General features: G+C 37.0%; 2 protein-coding genes across 5 annotated transcripts in view; one reads left to right on the top strand and one right to left on the bottom strand.

Moving 5' to 3' along the window:
• Window positions 1-657: 657 nt before the first annotated feature.
• On the bottom strand, window positions 658-25913 carry ORC4 (origin recognition complex subunit 4). 3 transcript variants are annotated; one of them, XM_039327847.1, is made up of 14 exons: window positions 25776-25913; window positions 22093-22162; window positions 18862-18938; window positions 16973-17063; window positions 15230-15305; window positions 14613-14698; window positions 14138-14186; window positions 10420-10571; window positions 8938-9111; window positions 5607-5693; window positions 4267-4375; window positions 2122-2217; window positions 1974-2041; window positions 658-1603 (listed from the first exon to the last, which is right to left on the bottom strand). In XM_039327847.1, exons 2-14 carry the CDS (start codon window positions 22147-22149, stop codon window positions 1421-1423), a joined length of 1305 nt encoding a protein of 434 aa, XP_039183781.1. In that variant the 5' UTR covers window positions 22150-22162; window positions 25776-25913; the 3' UTR covers window positions 658-1420. The 3 variants fall into 3 exon arrangements, with proteins under 3 accessions (XP_039183781.1, XP_039183782.1, XP_039183779.1); XM_039327848.1 differs by lacking the exon at window positions 25776-25913 and adding an exon at window positions 24982-25079; XM_039327845.1 differs by lacking the exon at window positions 25776-25913 and adding an exon at window positions 24839-24975.
• Window positions 25248-25913, top strand: part of MBD5 (methyl-CpG binding domain protein 5) — a 198792-nt gene continuing 198126 nt past the window's right edge. The window contains exon 1 of one of the 2 annotated variants that reach the window (XM_039327842.1): window positions 25248-25838. The gene's annotated coding sequence lies outside the window, so the exon portion shown is untranslated. The remainder of the gene's footprint in view (window positions 25839-25913) is intronic. The other variant, XM_039327844.1, reaches the window with a different exon arrangement.

Below are 25913 nucleotides of genomic sequence, written 5' to 3'. Positions count from 1 at the left end.
TCCTTATTTTCCAGATGTATTACTGTGCTACCTCCTTTATTGCTTATTCCAATACAGGATAGCTATATTTTTGTACAACCAAATGATCACAACATCCAATAGAAATTCCAATTTCTGCTTCAAAGCCCAATTAAGATATAATTAACATCTTGAGTATTTGACAGACCGTATCTCTATTTGACAGAACTCTGAGAAAGTAGCAAAAATAATAAAAAAAATCCACCTGCTCTCATTGCCCAGGGATCATCAGATGATACCAGCTAATTTTTTAAAGCATGTATCAGAAATAAATTTGGGATGCCCTAATCTGCTTGCATTCATTGATTGGTGCTTGTCAATTAGGGTTTAACTTTTGTTTGTGTGTTTTGCATTTCAATTTTAATTATATTATTTTGTTTTAAAATAAGGAGAGTTTTGAGAGTTTTCAAATGGCAGTATAAACCATTGCAAATGATAGGAACTACACGGTTCATATATGCAAATACATTTCTTCATTAGATGAACCAGGTAGTGTCTCAGTGTATTTGGAATGTACTGTTTTCTTGCAACAATTTATTACATTAATTGCCCATCCTACAAACATTTCACACCAGCAGCCTTTTTAAACCTGAAAACAGAATGTCTCTTTTAACATGAATAATCTATAAAACCAAATCATACTTTTCGGTCTCCTTTTAGGTAGATAACCATTTAATCTGGTAATTTACAAACAGGTTGCCTTTATTATCCAACTTTACATTGCAGCATTATATTACAATAGGTAGTATAGTAGGAATATATCTGTATTAGTAAAAGATTTCTTTTTATGATCCTAGCTCCTATACCACATTTTATAGGAAACAGAAATTTAAACATTGCTCCTGCTTACAATGCCACATGGTCAGGGACTATTAAGTTGTTACTACAATATTCAAATAGGTGTATATACCAAAATCAGAATTTTTATTGGAATTGTATTTTAAGACTAAGAAAGTAACTCCTGTAGGAGTCTTGAATAACTACTGATATGTTCACAAAATGATGTTGAGTCTGTTCAACTCTGAAAAAATGCTTACTTCCCTACTGAACTGTTAACAGTACACACAAGTTTTCAGATACTTTAGTTGACAATCCTACTTGCTTAAGAAATATCTTTTTAAACATTTTGGGCAATAGATACTAATGTCCAGAAAAAAATAAAATAAACTAAAATGAAGATTATTTTCATTTAATATTTGAGATCATTTTAATATGGTAATTTCTAATCTAGGTCCAAATAATATACTTCTTGGAAAATTTTGCTTTATTTAAAATGAAGAGTACCACACCCCTCACCCCGATCATTTAAGCAAGTCCCATAACAGCTGAAGACAAATGTCTATAATTTCAAGGTATGTTTTTCAAATGGTGACGCTGGTTTTGAAACTTATGAAATATATAATCAATGGACTGAAGCTGTAGCCCATTGTTTGACATCCGTCGGACAGTTTGGATACACCTGCAAAGCTTCCATAACTTGGCTGTTGTCCAGGAGCAGCTTCATTAGCAAATATTCTTTTTGTACAGAATTAGATGGGCCTTCTACGGGTTTTATCAATTCAAGATGCTGCAAGTGTTCAAAGGCCTAAAAATGAAGTAACACGAGAAAATCATATGTAGATTCAGTCTAAACTATATTTTGTAGTTTAAAAGATAATTCACTAGAAAAGTACAAGGAAAATTAGAATCACAATCCATCTAAACCCTTATTTGGTGTCAAAATCAGCCCTAAATTAAGTTTAAAGTGGGAAGCTACACAAATGCATTAACTGGGCACCAGAGGGCAGTACAATACCAAACATAATGGTCAAATACATATATTCAGATAAGCAGTGTTTCAGCACCAAAGTTTTAGAAAAATCATGTTTAAATGTTAAAAAATCTGGAAGAGTAATGTAATGTTCTGTGATAATAGAGTAGAAACCAGCTTTTTCTAGAAGAGAAACTGTACATACCTTCATGACAACAGGCTTCTCAAAATTGTACACAGTATGCGCTTTCCTCTGAACAAACTTCTGATACTCTGCATTAATAAACATGTATTACTTTACAATTTTAAGTGAACAATGTGTTTTTTAAAAAGAACACCTACTATCACCTCACCATGATAAACCATCTGAAAATTAAATGGTTCTCCTTCATAAGTATCATTTAAATGTTTCATAGCTATTATGAGGCACAATTCCAGCACAGACAGACCTAGAAGAGAAAGATGGTAAAAATTAGCACCTTCTGTTTTAAAGTATCTAAAGTATAATTTTGGTGTTCAAACAGAATACGCAGACTTCGGACTTGCAATCATTTTTTTATACATGTCATTTGTCATAAGCATTTGGACCTTCAAGATTATCCTAATAGTTTTTAGTTATTCGAGATCATTTTACTGAGAAGATGAAATTTGTCTTTATTGATGAAGATCAACGTGGTTTTTACTGAAAAGACAATAGAGATAATATAAAATATGAATATATTTTATAGAAATATATTATAGAAAAAAAACAGCAGGCAAAGGGAGATGATTATAGAGAGAGCTGTTACGGTAGAAGATAAAAATCAAGATTGATTACAGAGGGATATAGTTTTCAATGGTTTTCCTATGTATAGTTAAGAGAAAGATTTAAGATAGATAACAGGGCATTTGAACTGAACAGCACAAAACAATCTGAATTATGTACAAATGATGATCATGTAATTGTCAAACTGTATAAACTTTTGTCAAAATTTGAAATGGAAGAATAACAAGTGAAAGCATATGATAAAAAGGGCTAAAAATTTTGGACATAATATATTGATGGAACAAAGGAAAATACGTGGCTAAAAGGGCTGAAATTTATATTATAACTTGAAATGCATATGACTGCAGAAAAACTAACTAGAATTTATAAAGGTACATCAAATGTTGGAAATGCAGTAAATATGAAGGCTTATCTGGATTCAAATACAGTAATAGAAAGATTTTTAAAGGTTAATATTCAGTTGAAACCAGAACTTTTCTTGCTTGAAATAATGGATAGACAATTAGAAAATGGAATATTATTTTTATATATGGTAACTGCTATGAAATTTTTATATGCTCAAAAATGGAAAGACTCTGAAATACCCACAATGGAGAATGGCTCGTGAAGATGACAGAATTAGCACAGATGGTAAAATTGACTTGTCTGATTGTAGAAAAAATAATAACCTTTATAATGTTTCCTTTCTTTCCCTTCTCTTTATTTTTTTTCTTTGTATTTTTTTTTTCTTTGTTACTTTTCTTTTTCTCTTTCAACTTTTGCATTGCTTGTATTCTCTTTAATAGACAAATGTGGATCAGTTTATTATGAAACCTGGGATAAATTTTACCGCTGGAGGAATTTGAAGAGGACGGTCGGGATTAAAGATGAATGTTAAGATAGAAATATATGTTATTTTAGAACAAGTATTGTATATAAAACTTAGATGTATATGTAGAGATGAAGAATTGATTGTAAAAAGTGGAATAATCTGATGTATATACTGGAATGTCATGTTAAATCCAATGTTTGTTTAACTGTATTATAAATAAAATTTGTATTAAAAAAACCCAATTCTTTAATAAAAAATATATGCTATCTATGCCTGTGTGTCTCTGTGTGAGGGGGTGGGGGGGGGAGAGAGAGTTATCTTAACAGTTCTTATATGGAGAAAAACCCTGGTTTAGTAAGTCTACTCATCAAGCTTCAAAAACAATGGAGAAAACATGCTTCTGTGGTGGATGTTTCTACCCACATAATTTTATGCTTGCATATAAATTATGTAATAATCACTTCCTCCTTTAATGTTTTACAGGTATTCCTTTGATGTCCAATCACAACTGAGCTTAAAATTTCCGTTGTTAAATGAGATATTTGTTAAATGAGTTTTGCTCCATTTTAGGACCTTTCTCGCAAACAGTTAAGTAAATCACTGCAGTTGATAATTTAGTAACTGAGTTGTTAAGTGAATCTGGCTTCCCCGTTGACTTGTCAGAAGATCGCAAAAGGTGATCACATGACCCTGGGACACAGATACTTGGCAACGGTCATAAATATGAGTCAGTTGCCAAGCATCTGAATTTTGATCACATGACCTTGGGGATGCTGCAAAGGACATAACTGTGAAAAACAATCGTAAGTCACATTTTTCACTGCCTTTGTATCTTTGAACGGTCACTAAACGAACTGTTGTAAGTCAAGGACTACCTGCACCGAAAATTTATACATTTATTTTTTTCAAAGATTATCTTACCATGCACAATATTTGCTTTTGTGTCCATTCTGCAGAGTTTACTGACTTCCAGGAAGTTAGCGACCCGGAGGTAAGGGTGGGAGGCAGTTATATTATTTGAAGCAAGCATCTGCAAATAAGAAAATATTTTTCACTCCGAAATAAAATCTGCAATTTCTCAAAAAATGTAATAATCAGAATATTACTGCAGGAAAGAGGTGCACTAATTCTTTGTAGCTTGGAATAAATACTGTATTTTGGACTTGCCCGAAATAGGAGAAATCAGGTGGTGGGAATACTCTCCAAGAAGGAAAATTCAAGCTTACTAGCTTATATGACCTGATCAGGGATCAACAGTAAGCATCTGCTTGGCATAAAGCCGAGTCGTGTCATGTAAAAATCTTGTGGTGCAGATTTAGATGTTTTGCTTAGGCTTATTTGGACTTGTCATTTCTGGATGGAATTGAGGATGGCAGCATGGTCCCATCACACCATCTCTTTATAGAGATTGGGTGGTAAATAGCACTCAACGTGGACTACCATATCGTATTATAAATGAGCAATAAAATCTAATAAAATCGCCAGTAAAATAAAATTTATTTCCAATAAAATCTTCTGAGCGGTGTCTCTTTGTTCAGAGCACGTTAAATCAGTTTTTTCAATTCTGCAGCCAAACTGCAAGTCCTAACTGAATTACAGGAATAATGACATTTTTAAAAAATCCACAATTTTATGCTTGCAATAGATTCATCACAAAAACTTTATGCTCCGACTCACACAGGGGCTTAATTGGAATACATTCCATTGTTCTTAACTTCCCATTGCATTAATTTAAATTATTTTTTTCTTCCCTGAAAATTACTTCTGGGTTTTTATTTTAACTGCTAAAGATTATGAGAATTTTAAAGAAAAATATATATCATGTTTGCAATAGTGGCGACCGTAGTCAACCAGAGAGCACTGACCCTAAATGAACCCGGCAAGCCCCTCCCCACCAATTCACCTCCCAATGACCCTGACCTTTTGTAACCTCCCCATAAGCCTCTCACTGATGACTCACACCTGACCCATCGGCAAGACTCTCACTTGACACACCCACAAATGAAGCCCTTATAAACAGAAGAACGCTGACACTGACATCCCCTAAACTCCGCTGAAGATGTTATCTAGCCTGGTAACGAAACGTTTGGAAACCAACCCACAAGCTCAGAGAATGAACCTTCACCCTTATTTATCATATATTGGTTATAAGCTTTAGCATAAAAATCAGATTTTTTTTTAGCAATAATACCTTTTCCACTATCAGAATTGCTAATTTATTTCCTGATTAGAAATAAGAAATTAAAATGCTAATAGCTTACCAGCAACATGAACAGACACCGGAGGTCTTTACTATAATAAAATTGATTTTGTAGAATATCTTGAACTTTTATATCTTCTAGAAGAGACTAAAATTAATTTAAAAATAATTGTTCAAACAACATTCTACTATATCTTTATACAAACAGTAACGATTAAGAGTTGTTTAATTTACATCAAAACACATAAGATTATGTATCAAAACATCTAAGAATACATATTTATCAGTAACACAGATATGCATTACTAAAGAAAATGGTATACAGTAGTTCTTGCTTAATGATCACTCATTCTGCATCCATTTGAATTGACAATGGTGCTGATTGAGAGATAGTTACAACTGGTTCTTATATTTACATCCTCTACAATATCCCCAAGGTCACATGATCACCATTTGTGACCTTTGTCGGCTTCCTACAAAATCAATGGGGAAGCCATCAGGAGATTGCAAATAGCGACCATGCGGTGTCCTCACTTAGCAACCTGTAGTGATTTACTCAACAGCAGCAACCAGAAGTACTAGAATTTCTGCAAAAATAATTGGCAGTCACATGTGTACATGATTCACAACTCTATCACTTAGCAACAAAAATTCTGGTCTGTTACCATTGTTAAGTGAGGACTTTTTGTACTCAATTTTAGAAAATCTAAACCAATTTCATAACCCTTTTTAGCTCTATCAGTTGCAAATTATTAAAACGCAGCTGCATTTCGGATTAAGGCAACTGAATGAGCAAGTTATTTCCACAGAGAGGATAGAATGGGAGAAATTTAGGCGGAACCACTTTTTATAATACCCTGCTCTATAACAATAGCGCTGCTTTACTTTTTATTTAGCTGTAAAGGGGTTTGTTTGTTTTACAAATGTCTTAATGATCACCATGAGAATGGAACATTGTTCATTTATTTCCCATATTTATTCACTCAGCAATCCTGACAGGCTCTGAGAATGACCCAGGGCCAAATGCACATTTAAATACAACGGTTTTATTTTTAAGAGCACTGTGAGAAGGCCAAAAAAGAAACAGGATACATTCCAGACATAAACAACGAACAAATAACAGTGGTTTGTGACAGCTTAGGCTTATGCAGAAAGCCCAGGCAGAAAGATGCAAAATGTTTAATGATACTGCCTTAATGACTCACTAACAAAAAGCTAAAATGTCCAGGACCAGTTTCCAAGCTTCTGAACAGTGTTTCTAATTCTTGCATTAAGACTCCTGAATGAAATTGGTTATGCAACTGACTTGCTGGACACTACCTTGCTCTATGGTGCCGCCTGCCACCTCTGGAATAGGGTAATCCAAAATTGAAGAAAAAAAAAACCCTAACACCCTCCTCCACTAAGTCAGTCCCATTGCTTGGTCCACGTTCCATAAACTTCACAAATAAACTGATGTTCCAGGAACAGAGCAAGGTTATGAATCCATAGTATCTTTCAGCATGCCTGCTTTGGGTATTTTGCTTTGCTATAGCTCAGTGTTTCTCAACCTTGACAATTTTAAGGCATGTGGACTTCAACTCCCAGAATTCCACAGCCAGCAATGCTGGCTGTGGAATTCTGGGAGTTGCAGTCCACATGCCTTAAAATTGTCAAGGTTGAGAAACACTGCGTATAGCTCCTTCTGAAAACTCACCAATGACGTTTACAAGATGGTTCCTTCTTTTGAAAACTCCTATGGCCCCTGGAATATTCCTCAAAAACATATACGGTAAAGTTGTAGCCTTCTCTGTTGTAATTATTTCAGTCAAAAAAACTTGAATTAAAGGCTCAGTTATGAATGTTTATCTCATAAGTAGCAAGAGGCTATTTTGACGACAGACTTCTCCAATTAGAGTTATCATTGTTACTCCTTATTTTCACTTATAAAATATATTGCTTTGTTTGGGAAAAGGTGTGGCTGAATCAAAGCAGGAGAAAAGATATCAACACTGCTCAATTCTCCTATAAATCCATACTTATTTAACCAAAATAGAATGGCCATTAGGCACATAATAGGTTCTATTCTATATTGGAAAAAAGGCACACTTTAATATAAAAAAGTGAAACTCATGAACAATATGAAGATATGGGATTGCCACAATATATATATAATTTAAAACAAAGATATGTTTCCCGACATGCTGAGTCTGTTGTATTAATGTCTGCAAAACTGCTATTTCACTGTATAACTAAGGTGCGTAAGAATGAAATCATATAAATTATGTTTTCATAGTTTCAGGAATACATGAGGGAGTTATTAGCGGGAAATTAAATTTTAAGGCAATTGTTTAACCATTTAACAATTGCTAAACAAATTACTTAGAATGCAATCCATCCTGTTAGCTGTGTTTTAAAAGTGGCCTCTCAGGATATATACTAACTATTCTAAGACTTGGCATTTGGTGTCCTATTTCAAAACTCAAAACTTTTAAGCAGTATCTGGGTCTGTAGATAAACATCTCACTTAAAATGTATCTCGTTTAGAGAATGTTATGAAACAGATTGAAAGGGAGCTGAATAAGCTTATAATGACTCATTGCCTGAATGACTCATTCAATTGCTTCAACTCCACATAGTGCAGAAGCTCTCAGAAGTTTAGCTGAAGAGGTAGACAGTAGTGAAACGTTCATGATTAGCATGTTCATGGTGGCCATAGTTAAACTTATGGGACTGCGCACATCTTTTGAAAGAGATATTTTAAACTGAAGGAACAAACATCTCCCATTAAATTAATAAAGCAGCTGTATCTTTTTCCGGGCTCAGGGGGCTGCTTTATACTTTATACCACTGACAACATTATATGTGGATGCACAGCTGCTTCACAAAACAATGAAGTGCAAAGCATCTCCGTATAGTCTGGTTAGGCAGGAAAGCCCTCTGGATGACTTTGGTCTAGTCAGTCTCTCTCAATCACCTCACAGGGTTGCTTTTGTGGGGAAAAGAGGATGAGGAGGGAGTATTGTGCACGTTTGCCACTTTGAGTTACTTATGAAATAATAAAGATGGGAAGTAAATAAACTGTATAGCTGTAGGAAGCTGAAGAGCAAAAGCAATGGGCAAATCCATCCTCCTTCTTTGTTGCTTCTTTTGGTCCTCGGAAATCTATAGAATTCCAAAAAATAGACAAAATGGCACAAATGCCTCCCAAGGGAACTGTTCTTGGATCCAGGTTTGCTGTGCCAATTCTCTAATCATACATAAAAGCAATGTACTCATTAAAGCACACAAACAAAAAACGTATTCTTGGAAACAAGAATGTAAACTGTCAATGTTATTATTTCTGTTCTGAGTTTATCTGGAGACCCTTCAGGAAGCAATTCAATTGCTTGTTATGCCTTTATTTAAATTACCTGTATGTGTCTATTCCACTTCTGGATAAAGGACTTTTCTGGAAATTCTGGAGGAAGGGATAATTGTTCTTTACAAATATTCAAATACGTTTTAAAATCAAAGGAATTCATTAAGTATATTTGCCGGTGGGAAAATCTTGACTTCACTCTTTTCTCCATGAGTTCTAGAATATCCTAATAAAAGATTACAAACAGAGTTTGCAATTAGCATTTAGTCCACCTATATCAGATATTTAATGATAAAGATCTAATGTTATTATTCTGCAGAGCTCATAAATTTCAAAAGTAGCTCTGAATAAACCTCAGATGTTTACGAATCAAACTTCTAGTTCATCTATAAATTCAGCTAGAAAATTTTAAGAGTTTGCAATGATAGTTTTAAATGCTCAAGTTTAAAATAAATTAAACACTCATATGCTGTAAACTAGAAGAACTATTTAAATCAAGCCACAATTGCCCATCTAGACTAGCATTCCATGCCCTAGAGATGATAAACAGATGTTTTGAAACAGTTCACAAACAAGAACAGAAGGGATGTAGTCCCATGCTCAGAATAATACGGGGTTTTTCAATTCATACTGTTTGAATGATTTCGCTTTTGGTAATTGGTTTCACTTTGTGTGTCACTCTTCTAAGCCACTGAGTGGGTTAGCAAGTACCAACAGAAGATAGGATTTGTAGCTCAAGGTTGAACTGTAGAATCCTTGGTGTTCTCTGAGCTTGGTTCTTTTCTTGCAGATGTTTCATCACACAACTAGGTAACATCGTAAGTAGTAGAAACCCCATTCCCTTCTGTCACTGAAGATGTTACCTAGTTGGGCAACGAAATATCTGCAAGAAAACAACCAGGCTCAGAGAGCACCAAAGGCTCCATGGTGTAGCAAATAAAACAACGTAGGATTTGCCTGTGTGAACTTTCTTTTGCAGACAGTTTTCAAAATTCATCAGGAAGAAATCTTAAGCCAGTAGCAAGTGAAGTACTTTTGCCTATTATATTCATGCACTGTTATGGGCGAAACAGTTTCCTACACGTAATAACTGAAACCAATTCACAACTCCTGAAAGCATCTTTACTTGCATTTACAAGTAGTCCTTGACTTACGACCGTAATTGATCCTGGCAAATACCATCATAATTCATGTTAGTCATAAAGCAGGACATCATATGCCAACCCAATTTTATGACTTTTGGTGGCAGTCATTAAACAAACCTGTTGTCTGCAGTCATGTGACCATGAGGGTACAGTAAACAGCCATAAATACGGCCAGTACTGAGCACTCAAAATACAGTCACATAACTCAAAATTAGTTTGTTGGGAGTTTTTTGGGAGAGGGGAATCCATCGTCACTTTGAACATTTGCTAAGAGACCCATCGTAAGTCAAAGACTACCTGTAAATCAAAAACAGAAATAGTTTTGGTAGTTAGTATTTGAACTTGCAGACTCCCAATGACTTACAGGGAAAAAAACTGTATCGTCTTACCAGCCTACAAGTCAGACCAATAACAGCTATAGGTGTCTGGGCAGATTGTGATATATCCAAAAGGTTATAGAGTAACGTTTGATTCTTATGATGGACAAACAAATCAAACTCATCTAGAATGAACAAAATAGGGCAACTGTGGTCACGATCTCCTAAAACATAAAATCAAATTACTACGTATTAGAACTTTCAGGAAACCGCCTTAATGTTATTACATTCATCTGCATTTTAGCTTACTCTAGAATCTGGATGTTAAGAAAACCTCTGTATAAGTGACTGAGATGTTGATTATTTACTATATAAATAACTTTAAGTAGTACTTGTACACTATATATAATTAATCAACATTTTCTTCCTTTATTGTTGAATAAAGCACCGGGTTCTGTGACAAGCTGGTTGATAAACAAAACCTTTTGTGGCATCATGCCCTGATAACTTCACTGTAAGAATGAGGCAAGTGCAAAGCAAAAACAAGGCATTCTGCAACCAGGCAGAACAAGCACTAAGAAAAAAAAAACATAACTAATAAAGTTTGCTCACACAATTCAAAGGGTAGATAGGTCTGAACTCAACTAATCAGTCAAATATTCTCCACACTTTTCAGCATAATGACCACTATTGTATCTCACTATTATTTAGTTATTTTTTTCTAAATAGTTTTGGCAAAAAATAAGAAAGTGAACAATAGGTTTCATAAATTCATCACTAATCTAAAATGATAAAATACATGAAATATTGCTGAGTCAGTGTAAAGTTCCATTTTACTGTATACCCAACAGGACAGATCATGCTGCTTTTGTTTCTGTTTAAAAGGTGGCGAATAAGTACATACTTATTTATTTTCTGTTTTACTGGACTTTCGGACAACTATAATCACGGACTTCTGAGCTCTTACAAGAAAAAAAAATCATCCTACATTAATATAATGACAATAAATATAATAACTATTATTCAAAATTATTTTCAAAACAAAGCACATTTATTACATTTTTATCTTGTCTTTATGTTTATAAATACCTCAAGATAGTTAACACACCTAATACTCTTCCCCCTTCCTATTTTCCCCACTAGACTGATCTCTCCTCTACTAAGTAACTAATCGCTGTTACTGGTGATTGGAAGTAACTGGAAGCTAAACTACTGAAGCACCCTATCCCAGAAAGCGGTCCAGAAGAATAACATGGTCATTGATGTTAAAGGCTAATGAGAGAACAAATAGGACCAGAAGGGGCATATTCCTCAAGTTCCAACATAATCACTTATCACTGCATAACCAAGTCTAAACTCTGAGTAGAAAAGGTCCAAACAACCTATTTCCTCTAGAAACGGTATGTTAAAGATAGAACAATATTTTCTGGGATAGGATCCAGGGAAGGAACACACTACAGATAGTCCTTCTTTAATGACTGCCTAATTTAGTGACCATTCACAATTGCAATGGTGATGAAAAAGTAATTTTACAACCAATCCTCGCATTTATGACTTTTGTATCTCTGTAAAGCAAGAAAAAGCTAGAGATCACAAGCAAAGTCACAGTTCAACTACCATGTTTCCCTGAAAATAAGACCCGGTCTTATATTTTTTGCGCCCCCCCAAAGGCACTAGGTCTTATTTTCAGGGTAGTGCTTATTATTTCACACACAGGAGGCAGAGAGCGCAAGGGCCTATGGGAGTGGGAGCACCACTACCGCCAGCCCTGTCCTCTCCGTCCCACCATTTGCTTGCCTGTAGCCACAATGAACCAAACCCTCAGTAAACCCCAGTCTCCGCCCGCCCTGCTTACTGGTCCTGCTGTTGCTGGGGCATTTCTCGGCCGTGTTGGGTGTTGTGTGGCTGAGTGGCTGCCCATGCAGCTTCTTTGCCCTCCTTGGCATGCTATTCTGGGCCGCCCTGCTGGGCAGCTCCTTCCTGCCGTGGGGCGAGTCGGCCCAGATCTTCCATTCGACCTCTCGAGTGCCCTCCCGCTGCTGGCCTGCCAGGGCCCCTTCGCCAGTGGTTGCCAGTGGAACCGCACCACACACATCTCCAGGCTGCTGATCACCAGCCTGCACACCTACTCGTCCCAGCTGTGCAGCCCCTGGCCGTGTTTGGCCTTTACCTCACCCGTGGCTGCTCTGCTGCCAGCTGCTGTGGCCGGCTTGCCTTCCGCCTCGCCTGTCCGGCTCGTGCCGCTGCTATGAGGTGAGGCAGGTGATGGGGGTGGAGCTGCTTCCCTCCTCCTGCCAGACACCCGCCAAAGCTGCACAGAGTAAAGGCTGAAAGCAGATAGAAAAACACGATGCAGCTGAAAGGCATTTAGTGAAAAAATGCTTGGAGGAGGCGAAAGCATCTGGGTGAGAGGGTGCAGCAATCTCTCCAGTTCCGCAGAGGCAAGAGCCAGGGGCAGTCCCATGCTCTTCGGGTCCTGGCGGGCACTGCAGCTCTCATACCAGCTGTGCCATGCAGGTGTGAGACTGGCTGCTTTTGGCCTTTACCCTGTGCGGCTTCGGCAAGTGTCTGGCAGGTGGAGGGAAGCAGTTCCAACCCCCCGCCACCTGCCTTGCCTAACCTCATGGCAGTGGCGCCAGCCAGCCAGACCAAGCCGGGCTGAAGGCGAGCCAGTCGCAGCAGCTGGTGGCAGAGCAGCCGCAGGTGAGGTAGAGGCCAAAAGCGGCCAGGGGCCTCCCCATGTCCACCTTGCACAGCCGGGATGAGTAGGCTTGCAGGCTGGCGATCAGCAGCTCGAAGGCAGAGGCGGCACGGTTCCACCCGCGGCTGCTGGCAAAGGGGCCCTGGCAGGCCAGCAGCAGAAGGGCACTCTGGAGGTCAAATGGAAGATCTGGGCCGACTAACCCCATGCCACGCAGAAACAGCTCTGCAGGGCAGCCCAAAGTAGCGCAGCCAGGAGGCCAAAGAGCTCCCGTGAGGCTAAAAGCAGTACGGGTAACTACTTGGCAGCCACATGGCACCCGACACAGCTGAGAAATGTCCCAGCAACAGAAGGACTAGTAGGCAGGATGGGTGGAGACTGGGGCTTGCTGAAGGCTTGAGAAGGTAAGGGGGAGTGAAGAAATCTTTCTCCCCCCATAGGCGCTCCTGATGCGAGTGACATCAGCTGGCCATGTCCTCTATCTGTCTGATGACCCTACCGTAGCTGGGGCTTATTTTGGGGGTAGGGCTTATATTAAACCATCCCCCCAAAAACAAGCTAGGGCTTCCGGGGTAGGTCTTATTTTCAGGAAAACACGGTAGGATCACTAAACAAGGACTACGTTTCCTCATTCAAGGCAGCAGGAAATCTAGCTGATCACACACTTCCAGCTCTTCTTAGGAGTACAGAGGGACACTGATGCAGCCTGTAAGTGGCAGAAGATATACTACCAAGCACTCTAACCATTTTATTGAAGTCTACAAGCTAGGAATCTCAGACAATATGACAAGATGTAAACCCGGTCACCACATAAAAAGCCAAGACTTCCATGAATCTCGGCAAAATGTTGCGCAAACCTTTACTCCAAAAAACATATTTATATTTTTGAAATGTACATTTTACTTATTTGAGGACCCAGAAGGTCTTCAGTTTTTAGCCTACAGAAAATGTTAAACATTTATGTAGTTTTCCAGTTTTTAATTCAGGTACAATCTAATTTCTGCTCACCTCTGTAAATTCTCTAACTTTCAGTGACAAAGTATACCATATATTATTCTATGCTATTAACTATCAAAGGAATAAGCTTACCTCTCTTTAATGCTTCCAGAAGAAATGCAAGATTTTCTGCAAAACTACCCTAAAAGTTATAATGATTAATTTTTATATTAAAACCTGAAATATGGAAAATTGCAATATTGTACTTGCTATCTAGAAATCTGTTTCCCTAAAACTTTGAACAACAAATTACATTAAATGTTAGATTTTTTAGAAGATAAAAATAAACTTATTTAGAACATCTAGAAAATCTGTCCTTCATGTCCTACAAGTATTGATTAATGCGCTTTTTTTATCTCAATAGTCATTATTTAATTCCATGTTATTTCAAGTAAGACAGACTCTTACTTCTATTTATTTTCTCCCCTTACCCAGAAGGAGAACCAATAGCTAACGTATTACACGAGCAATCTCAAAATGGTAACTATTTTAATACTAACCCTAGTACATATTCTAATATGCCATATAAGGCTACTATGCAATTCTAAATGTAATTTATTTTTCTTACAAAAACTTTATCTCCAACCACGTTCTCCAAATTTAGCTGTCTTGTAATCTCCTTCAAAGCAATTCTACCATTGGTCTGTAATAACCCTACAAGTTAAAAAGAAATATATTATTTTCTCTTGATTTCACTTATCAGCTGATACACATTATCTTCACACAGAGAAAAACAAGATATATGCAACAGGAAAGTAAAGTACAGAACTGCACTGACATAAATTGGGTTTGTGTATTTCTTCGACGTTTTTAGATCCAGTTTAGAAGAAAGCACATGAAATAATTCCACTTGAGGATAAAGCAATTCCCTAATATCCATTCTAGCATCCCTCATTATTGACCCTATTAGAGCTACTGGGAATTATATTTCAGCAACATTTAGAAAGCTACCAAATCTTGATTTAGACATTGTTGCCTCTAAAATAACTTGTTCAGTAAACTAATCATAATTTTCATAAAGCTATCCTATATTGAAATGACAGTTAGAAAGCGCTATGTATTATTCCATCCTTACCATAGATGGCAGGAACAGTTTTTGTTTCCTATTACTTAATACATTGTCTAAATTTAGACACAATTAGATCTTCAAGAAAACTAAGTTTGATAATCAGAAATATTACTTACCATTTAAATGTACCTGCAGGACATTCTCTTTTACTTCCTTTATATCCAAAAGTTTTTTTAAGACGTGACAAACTAACTAGAAAAAAGATTAAGTAATTAATCATTTATGGTAAAAGGGAACTGTATATAGATACTTATACATTATACTCTGTCAATATTCAGAAATAATTAAGCTTTTTGGCACTATTTAGTAATATAAATTATTATTATTGCTCTTTGGTTGGATTCCTGATTCTTTTACAAACAGGAGGCTCCTTTAGTTTTATGAAAGTCTGAAATTCATCATAGGTGCCTATAGCAAGAAAAAGGGACACAATCATTATACACATTGCTCTGGAGAACAGAAATTTGGGGGCTGTAAATTGGATATTTTCTTTTATTCCCTTTCCAGTAAAGCTCTGCAATTTGAAGTCTGCTTCAGGGGGTTGGAAAACAGAATTGGGAAGCTGGATAGAGATATGCAAGGGGAATCTGAAAAAATATCCTCTTTCCTTCCCTTTGAAGAAACTTGCATGCAATCCAAATACCTTTTTAATACCTCTACATATATAGAGTGAAACATACTCTGGGTTCTCAATAAAAGTATATTCTAAAAGTATATCTACCATATACTCCTGAAATATTGATTGTTCGACAGAAAACGGGCACATGAAGAAATCAGAGGAAATCACAATACTTGTTATAGTAATATCCACTGGTAGAGAGGATGTCATACTCATATCAATGCTATTTATGTACACTGATGAGAGTTTGAGAGGCATTTTGTGATAGTGAAAGAAAAACTATCTGTTTAAAAAGACATGGGAAAAACACAAAGTTTTGTGTGCTATTTGTTTAATTTCTTTATCTATTACAGGAGTTAGAAACTCTAGTTGCCTTATAGGTTACACTACAGGGTTCTTTCACCACCACTCATTTGCTCCATGAGGGAAAAACAGCTTTGGTCATATCTGTTATTATCCTACTTTAAACGTTTTGCAAAGATCTTGCATGAAATTGCATATAAACTTAAAAGTGAAATGTGAACATGTAACAATAAACTAAAACAACTGACATTATCAGTTTTAAAGAATTTTATCAAATATTTCACAAACTACCTTCTGCTCAGACCTTCACCCCATATGTCTCCCAAATCTCTGAGAGTCACTGCAGCAAATTTGGAGGAGTCTTGGGGCGAATGGGGGGAGGTAAAATCTAAAGAAAGACTCCATTATGCAAATGAACACTGCAGATATTCCTTGACTTACAACCTTTATTTAGTGGCTGTTTGAAGTTACGACACTGAACAAAGTGACTTTTGACTATTTTTCACATGACTGTTGCAGCATCCACATAATCACATGATCAAAATTCAGACACTTGACAATTGGCATGTATTTATGATGGTTACAGTGTCCAAGGATCATGTGATCACCTTTTGCAACCTTCTGACAAGCAAAATCAATAGAGAAGACAGATTCCCTTAATAACTGTGTAACTAACTTAACAAGTGAATCACTTAACCATGGTGGCAAGACAGATCATAAAATGGGCAAAACCCACTTAACAACTGTTTCGCTTAGCAACAGAAATTCTGGGCTCAACTGTGGTTATAAGTTAAGGATTATCTGTATTCCATCATAGTTACCTCACTAAGTATATAATTAAAAGGAGAAAGCTAAGGCTTAACAGGTATAAATGCTCTAAATAACAAAATGACAATTATCTATTATACAAAATATAAGCACATTTAAAAAGTATTACCAGAGTCTTTCCAGACCCTCGTGGTCCAATAATAAGTACAGAATTGCTTTCACCATTAATGGCAGTATGTTTTATCAGCTCAAATAACTGTCTGTGGGAAAAGATACATATTTCAGTTTCAGACAAGGGCATATCTAGGAAACTTTTCAGATACCAATTTCACCTGAAGGAAAAATTAATTATCATTCAACCATTTTTAAAACATTCAAATACCCAAATAACCAAATTTCAGCAAAGAAATACCTGAAAATTCCCAATAAAACTACTAAATCAACAGGTTTTCCAATCATATGGAAAGATAATAACTCATATTCACTATATGATTGATACAGTACGAGTAACTGAATGAAAGAATGAAAAAACCCTCATCTTTAATGGGAAGGAGAATGTCTATGTACCCTTTATCCAGAGTAGAAAATGGAGCTTTTTTTCCCGAATTGTAGATAGAGAATATCCTTAGCTACATCTGACAAAAGAGTTAATAACAAAGTGGTAGCTATTCACTGAGTAAGCTTATAAATAATGCAATACTTGTTCCAGGTCTGCTAAAGAAAGCTTCATCTATAACCAAGCTAGCAGCATTTAAAAGACTAAGGATCGTGTTGCTATTGGGCGTGTATCGCTCGGTGCAGCATTCAGAGAAAAAAAACGCCAAGGAGCTGTCCTCCAAGACGGGACAACTACTTGCCTAACAGCAAAATTATTTGAATGTAGCAACTGGGTTCCAGGTATTGAGCAACAGATGTCCATATATGGCAACATTTGCAGCTACAACTGTGCTGACAATAAGTAGACTGATGTTGGTCATGAAAGCTCTGGCCTGGACCAGGTTTGTTAATGACCTAGTACTGCCACTAGGTTTTTTAGGAATCAGTGGGTGATTGGGAGACCAGAGGCCAAGGGACTTACTGATCTTCTACATTAGGAGCATCAAATCATTTTGCGAACTCAACTTTACAGACTCCTTGATGTCATTTCATCTTATTACTCCTAATACTTAAGCCAGCAAACTAAGCTTCTCAAATGTCTCTCTAATAGAAAGGCTAAATACTAATCAAAGAAACTGGGTATTAATTTATATGGTATAATCAGAGCACTTGGGATGGGATGTACTAAAGTGGGATCTCTGTTTTCCGTATGGGGGTCTTCCAACACTCCACTCCAACCATACTGCACCAATCAACGACACCAAAATACAAGAAGGCAAAGGAAAATAGACCTGGCCCTCAGCTTTTATAAAAATTCCACCTGGGAGAAAAATCTTCTTGCTCCTCACTGGTTGCTGAATGTTTGATTTTCCCAGTTTCTGACCATTTCTTACCTAGATTCACAGATTTAGTTTGATTGGTGGTTCAGATTTAAATCCTGAACCTCCAGGAATGTGTTCCTTTCCATCCTAACAAGTGTTCTATTAGAACCAGGCAGCACAATGGTAACTGCTGTGATAATTCAAGAAAAGCAACATTTTCATCTGATGTCTTGACTAAGTGCCACCACTTTTTTGTATGTTTTATTTTTTAAGTAAGTCTATGGGAATGTACAAGGCAATATAATTAGATTCAGAGCACCTTATCAGAAGTGGGGGGATATTTCTGGTTGCAAAAATCAATTAAATCTACAAGAGTCCTTCCATTCTAGTGAGCAGAACATTTTTGCTTATTTTATTCTCCTTCACCCCCAGCAGCATATCCTCCACTGTAAACAATCATAGTCACAGGAAAAGAGAAAATAAGGCAAATCACATCCCTCTTCTCTACACAGCATTACATTTGCAGCACTAAATCCAACCTAATTTTGAGAAGGTCAGATCTCTAAGGGCTATGAGATTCAAATCCCAGGAAATTCATTATGAAACTCTCAAAAACAAAGAAAATGATCTTTTTGCTTACTTATATTGATGCTCAAGTCCAAATAACTTTCCATTTGGATTCAGGTGACAGAATCTTTCACGTAATATTTTTTGTACCTATAAAAATATTTAGACATATTATTAAAAACATACAAAACCAGTAGACAATTTTCTTCTTACTTTATGAGGCTTGCAAAGATGTTCATACATTATTAAAAAGCATGTTCAGAAAATAATATAATTTATTAATACCTATAAAGTAATATTTGTAAAGAAAGAAATTTATATATCTGCAGCTCTATATAAGATAAAAAAGTATTCTGAATATTAGACAATTTGAAAAGAGTTGAAGTATAATTGGCCTTGCCATTATTTTCTAAAGCTACATAGTGCTTTCATTAAAAAGCTAAATATAATTTTGCAAAAAAATATTCATGAGGATTAATGTAGGTTTTTACCTAAAGAGAATTAAAGGATAATCTTAGAAATGTGTTCAACATTTTAGAATATTTGGTGCTACATAATAAAAAAACAACCCACATTGATTTTCTTAGATATATTCTTAGAAGATAAGGGGCTTTTTTGTTTAATGTTTTTGATGATATGAACTAAAAATAATTTTATAAAATGGGTAACACTGATTTACATTTCACAAAAAGCTCAAATAATTGTTAATGGAGATTTAACAAAGCTTTGTAAGATACAAAAAGGAACAAGATAGAGATGCTCACCATCTCCTCTCTTATTTACTAGGATTCTTGAAATACTGAATAAAGATATAAGACAAGATGAGAGGATTGTGGAGTAAGAAAAAGACTTCTAAATTAAGGCCTTTGTAGATCGTTTGGTGTTGGTTTTGGAAGATCTTTTAAAGTGAATTGGAACATTAATGTGAATACCAAAATAATTTAGAGCATTAGCAGGTTTTCAATATCAATAAACAGAAGATAAAAATGTTAACAAAAACATGAAAAGAGAAGATCAAACAGAACTGATGAATAAAATGGGTTTTAAAATTGAGAAGAAAAAATATTGTTACTCTGGCAAATATGAATTATATGTTATTTCAAAATAATTATGTTAAGATGTGGAATGAAATTTAAAAAGACATGCTAAGATGTGAGAAACTACAATTGTCACTGCTGGGAAGAAAGTCTGTGATTAAGATGAATGAATGTTTTTCTTAGAGACAATACTTGTTTTGATGACAACTGATGCACCATTTAAACAGTATATATCTAAATTTGTGTGGCAGGAGAAAAAAAAAAAACGAGTTAAATTAAGCAGTTACAAGATGCAAAGGAAAGAGGAGAATTAGATCTACCCGATTTGAGATGTTATTTTGTAGCTTGCTGTTTGGTTTAGATCAGTGGTTCCTAACCTGGGCGATATCGCCCCCCAGGGGACGATTTCATTTTTCAGGGGGGCAATGGAACAAAAAGGGGCGACGCAGGGGCAAAGGAACAAAAAGGGGGTGATATGGGGGCGATGGAGCGAGAAGTTTTGGGGACACTTTTGAGACTTTTTCGTACAGTGAATTGCTGCATATCTGTCATCAGATCACTTGCTATTAGTGGACTGAATTGTGTTTTCAAATGTTCCTCCAGCTAGCTTCAGTACAGAACGCCGTACATATGTGAATAGGCATCGCTTATCTTAATGCATGTTGCGCAGCAGACTCTACCCTTTTTATATTTCTTTTTGCGTCTTAAATTTCACTTGTAATTCAATCATTAAATGTTACTGTTTTTCTTTTCGGGCATTTCACTTTCTTGCAATTGAATTTTGTTTTCAGTGGTCATTACATTAAAGTGTCTTGAATAAATAAGATAATAATGAAATACATGTATCACGAAGTTTGGGAATAAAGTGACAGGTGGCACCAAAAATTTTCAAACAGTTGAGATATGGAAAAAAGACTGGAAATAAATTATTTGTATCGATATGTCCTGATGACAATTGTAAAGAAAACAAAAAAAGTGTTTGCATAAATTTAAAAATTATTTCCTATGTTGTGATTGAGAGGTTATGTTGGGGGAGGGGGGCGATGACAACTTCCTCATTGGCTCAAGGGGGCGATTTTCAAAAAGGTTAAGAACCACTGGTTTAGATGATAGAGTGGGTCTCCTCAGAAATAGGAGACTCTTGGAGTTAGAAGGATATGACCTGAGATTTAGGTGACGTGAATTATTTGTAAAAATGACATCTTTTAATTACATAATTAATCAATTGTATTTATGGAAGAAACTAACACAAAATCTAAACCACAAATCACTCCACATCCTACAGAATGCTCCAAACAGTAAATGGACATTAAACATTAAAGAATTCATAAATCCAGGGCCAAAATATTCCATAGGGCAAGGGAAGCATCTCAGCTGATTCAGAGATGACAGCTCATTAGAAGACATCCAATCTATTTTTTCCTGATTTCAAAGAAACTTTCTTAACTATAAATTGTTAAGACTTGGACGAAAGGGCTATTGGGGGGGGGGGGTTGTTCCAAAAGGAGGAGCCAAAGGATTATAAACCTTAATTAAGTAAATGCAGTCATGACAAGCATCTCCATTCCTCAAGTCCCTCTCATATGGACTGCTGGATCCAATGAAGTTTTTGATATGTCAAAACAATTGAAGAAGGTTGTTTTGCAACAAAAAGGCATAGAAGGACAAAATCAGCACTTTCAATTGTATCTGAAAAATTATTGGCAGACAGTGTAAAGCACAGAGAATTAATGTAATTTGGTCAGAGTATTGTGTCTCTAATATGTAGGCTGCCTCATTCTGGATTAAGTGCAATTTCCAAGTGATCTTCAAAGGAAACCCATTATATAGCAATATCCCTTGCAATAGCCGAGAAGGCACAAATCACTCCAGCAGGTAAGGTTGCAAATGGCGTATCAACCATAGCTGGGCACAAGACTCTGATTATCACTGCCTCTTTACTTTCCAGTAGTAGTCATAAATCACAAAAGACCACCTCAATCATGGTCTACTTCGAGATACACCACTGGAGCTAACTAACTCCACCTTATTTGAGTTCAATTTCTGAATGTTTTCTTGAGTTCAAATCTAATATCCAGGCATGAGAACAAGACCTCCTTTGTACCCAGCTTCATATTCCTAACAAAAACCCTTGTGCAAAATGTCCCCTTTGCTAGGAAAATCCCATTTACACATAGTTACATGTCTATTAAGACAAATCACTGAACTATATTTTCCCTTGTATTTAAAAATGAAATTGTAAGAATGTTAGTAAGAATATTACTAACCTTTGAAATGCATTCTCCATTTGTAAAGCTATCTTCCTTTAACTTCCGTTTGCTCATTTTAATTCACATTCTAAAGGATAAAATATATTAGAACTTAATTTCATTATGTTGAAAATAATCTTTTTTGTTTAACCTAGAATAGCAAAAATAGATTTATAAAATTTACAAAACTGTATTGTTAGTCACATGTAATGGCATTTAGCAGCGAGACAAACAGCAATTGTGAGTCATTAAATAATTTTACACATTACTTTATTCAGTTTAAAAATTCAGTTTTAAAAAATGTTCAGATCCAAATCTCCCTTCAATAATCTGATTTCTCTTCAAAAATGGACTTGTTGTTACTTCCAAAATCATGTGTCTTTTGAAAACCTAATCCTGAAAGCTTTATTTTTTGGTGTTTAATAACAAAAAAGAGCAAGTCATAAAAATGATAGTGATAATCAAAAAGAAAAAAGAACAAAAAATGCACTAACAAAAATATGACAAAAAGCATATGTCATAATATGACAACTACAATTCTCTATATATTTGTCTAATGGAATTATTCAAGTACACTGAATTATTTGATACATTAATGCATCTTTTTTTAACGTACTGAATTCTGTATAAATGAATCACATAATTTAATCCTGAAGGTTGTGAGGTCCTTGGCTGTTATATACATGAATGCCCTCTGTAAGCTATACAACAGAGTGACTCTGGGACGTGAACAATAGATAAAAGTATGAAAGCAATACACAGGTAATCCTTGATTTATGACTACAATTGACTAGCACTGATGTTACTTAGTTTGGGTAATGAAACATCTGCAAGAAAACAACCAAGCTCAGAGAGCGGTAAGGATCCGGCTACAATTGGACACGAATATCTATCACTAAGCAATGAGATAAGTGAGTCACCATGTGATAGCACCTCTTTTACAACAATGTTTGTCACAGTCATTAAGGAAACCACATAGTGGTTAAGTGAATGCAACTTCCCCCATTGACTTTGCATTATCGGGAATCAGCTGGAAAAGTTGCAAATGGAGATAATGTGATCCCAGGACACTGCAACCATCACAAATACATGCTGTTGCTAAGTGCCCAACCTGCAATCACACGACCTCAGACACACTGTAATGGTTGAAAATGCAAGGACCAGTCAAAAATCAAGGATTACCTGTAACATAAAAGTAAAAACAATGACTTAAATAGCTGTAAGAAAAAAAAACCCTGAAATTAACATACATGTAGAAAGTACAGTATGACCAAGCCACCAAATAAACCTGGGTTGGGGGACTAACCAACCTTACATATTAGGTTCAACTAGTGTACTGGCCCAGTGCTTGAAGGCCAAATCAAGACTTCAAACTGCAATGGAAAGCTAACATCCAAATCTTGGTGGTAGGTGACGTGACAGTTACCTACAGGATGATATAAAAGACTATTCAAAGGTGGCTGAGAGCATCTGGATGTTTACAGTCAAATTTATGTAGCTATCAGAAAATGCTTAACTACCCAAAATTCTTAACAGCTGTATGTTTTCATTATTACTATGGAAGTTTTTCTTCTATACCAGGGGTGTCAAACTGCTGGCCCATGGACCAGACGCGTCACAACGAAACCGCGCCCACCCCATTGCCAGCAATGGGGAAAAAGTTCCAATATGTCACGTGACGTCGGGAATTTTAACAATTCTTCATAATATCTGTATAATTATTTACTACTGTAGTTGCATTATCTTTACAGACCTGCTAAAAATACTCAAGTGTCTGAGACTTGCAGTATAGAGTTTATTTTCAAAGGTAACAGAGAGGGAATTTTGTATAACTTGTACTGTCAAGCAGTTCCCCAACTCTATTTTTGTATCATACAAGGGGACTATATTCATATATCAAATTGTGAAAAGAAACTTTCACATACCTCAGCAATTCTAGTGTAGGGTTTTGTTTTTTTTTTGCCTTTTGTTCACAAAGTTTATGAAAATAAAAATGGAGCAGAAATGTTTCCTAAAAATGTAAACTCTAAAAAGCTCTTTCTTTCATACAATACTAACTGTAGGTTTGTTAGTATTGTTAACTGTAGGTTAACAATCATACAAACTGATTGTTAACCTACTGAGAGATGGAACTCAACTATTTATTAAACACATTTATCTAGCCATTTCATTAAAGATGGCTCTTTTTCACCTCCCACAGGAGAACAGTCACAACCTATATCTATTTTTATACTTAAAAATAACAGCAGACACCCACCCACACAGACAGCGATTGCTGGATGTTAATTAGCAGCACCCTGCTTTGAAGAGTTCAACCAACGACCAGCCCAGCTACAGCCTGGTAAATAATATAAATCATTCCAGTCAGTGAAACCGGTTCGCAAGTAAACTTGGCATCCCAAAATTGTCCGGTTCCTTTCACCTAAAACTATCTAAGAACGAGCATCAAGTCAGTCGCTTCTCAAAGGTCTACGAGGGGAGGATAAACCTCAGAAGCAAGAAACGAGAGCAATCCTTCGGCGGATCTCAAAGATAACCTGCATCCCTCAGGACGTCAGGACGTGATGCTAGCCTGAGGAACAACTCCTCGGATTCAATTTACAGCAACACCAAGGGGAAAAAAAACCGCCTGCTCGTTTCTTCTCAGGCGCCACAAAAGCATCCTTGAGTTGCCTCCGGAGCCGTGATCCTACTTTGCCGTTCTCAGAAATCCCATTAATAAAAAGAGGATCCGCCGCTCAGGCGACGCAGGTGCCGGACTCACCGCGCCCTGCTCCGTCCAGCTTCCCTGGGTTCCCCCTCTTCTGGGCCCAACCGCAGAAACTCTTCACCGTCGAAGAGTCTTCGCCCGCTTTTTACCTCAGCTAACTGCTCAAACCTCCCAGCAAACACCACGCACGCGCCTACCATGTGATTTCGCCAGCGAGTGCGCACGCGCGTCACAACCATTCTACATCCTGACTGTATACACAAGCCTCCCTGCCAGTCTCTCTGTCTGTTGCGGGCCTTTTCAAGGCTCTCTCTCTCTCTCGCCTCCACGCCCCCCCACTCCCACTTCCGCTTGACGCGCCGATTTTCCCCGCCCACCACTTCCGCCCCCCCTTTCTTCCATCTTTGAGGAATCTTTTTCCGGGTTCGCTTTTAGGCGCGGGGCCTTGTGGGAGGAAACTTTTCCCTCCCCCTCCTTTAACCCAGCAAGCTCCCACGGGGCGCGTGCGCAGTGACAGCCTCCCATCTTTCTCCCAGCCAGAGAGCTAGAGCCTCAGCAGCAGCAGCAGCTGATGATGAAGAAGAGAGGGAAGGGGGAGACTGGGGGGACCTTTTATTTATATTGTTAAAGGGACAGAGCACTAATTCCACCTTGAATTGGTTTGCGGGTGGGGGGGACTTAGCTCCGAGAAGATTGAGTTTCTCCCCCACCCCCAGCCTAGCTAGAGGATCCCAGAGAGACCTAGTGAGAGGAGAGTTTCTTCCCCCGCTTTGGCCGTCAGACGAGAGAGAAAAGAGACCTAAAGCCTCTTAGCAACACAAGCTCCGTCTCCTCTACTACTGTTGCTGCTGCTGCTGTTTGGCCCTAGCTGAAGACACCTCACCACACACACACACACTCACACTCGCACACACACACACACGAGCAGCAGCCACCAATTCACCAGCTCCCCCCTCAATCCCCCTGCTCTCCCCTCCTCCCCCTTTATTACCCTTTGTGTGTGTCTCTTTCTCCACTGCTCCAGGAGAGGAAATAAAAGTGGGGTGCAGCCAAGGTAAGCTGGTCTCTATATGCAAAAGGGAGGTAAAGGCAAGCGATGCCTTCTCCGACCCCACAATTTCACTCCCGA

Source organism: Crotalus tigris, unplaced genomic scaffold (genome assembly GCF_016545835.1).
Source record: "Crotalus tigris isolate CLP2741 ecotype Arizona unplaced genomic scaffold, ASM1654583v1 scf7180000024369.3102671, whole genome shotgun sequence".
Lineage (NCBI taxonomy): Eukaryota > Metazoa > Chordata > Lepidosauria > Squamata > Viperidae > Crotalus > Crotalus tigris.
This window is presented reverse-complemented; position numbering and strand designations above follow the sequence as displayed.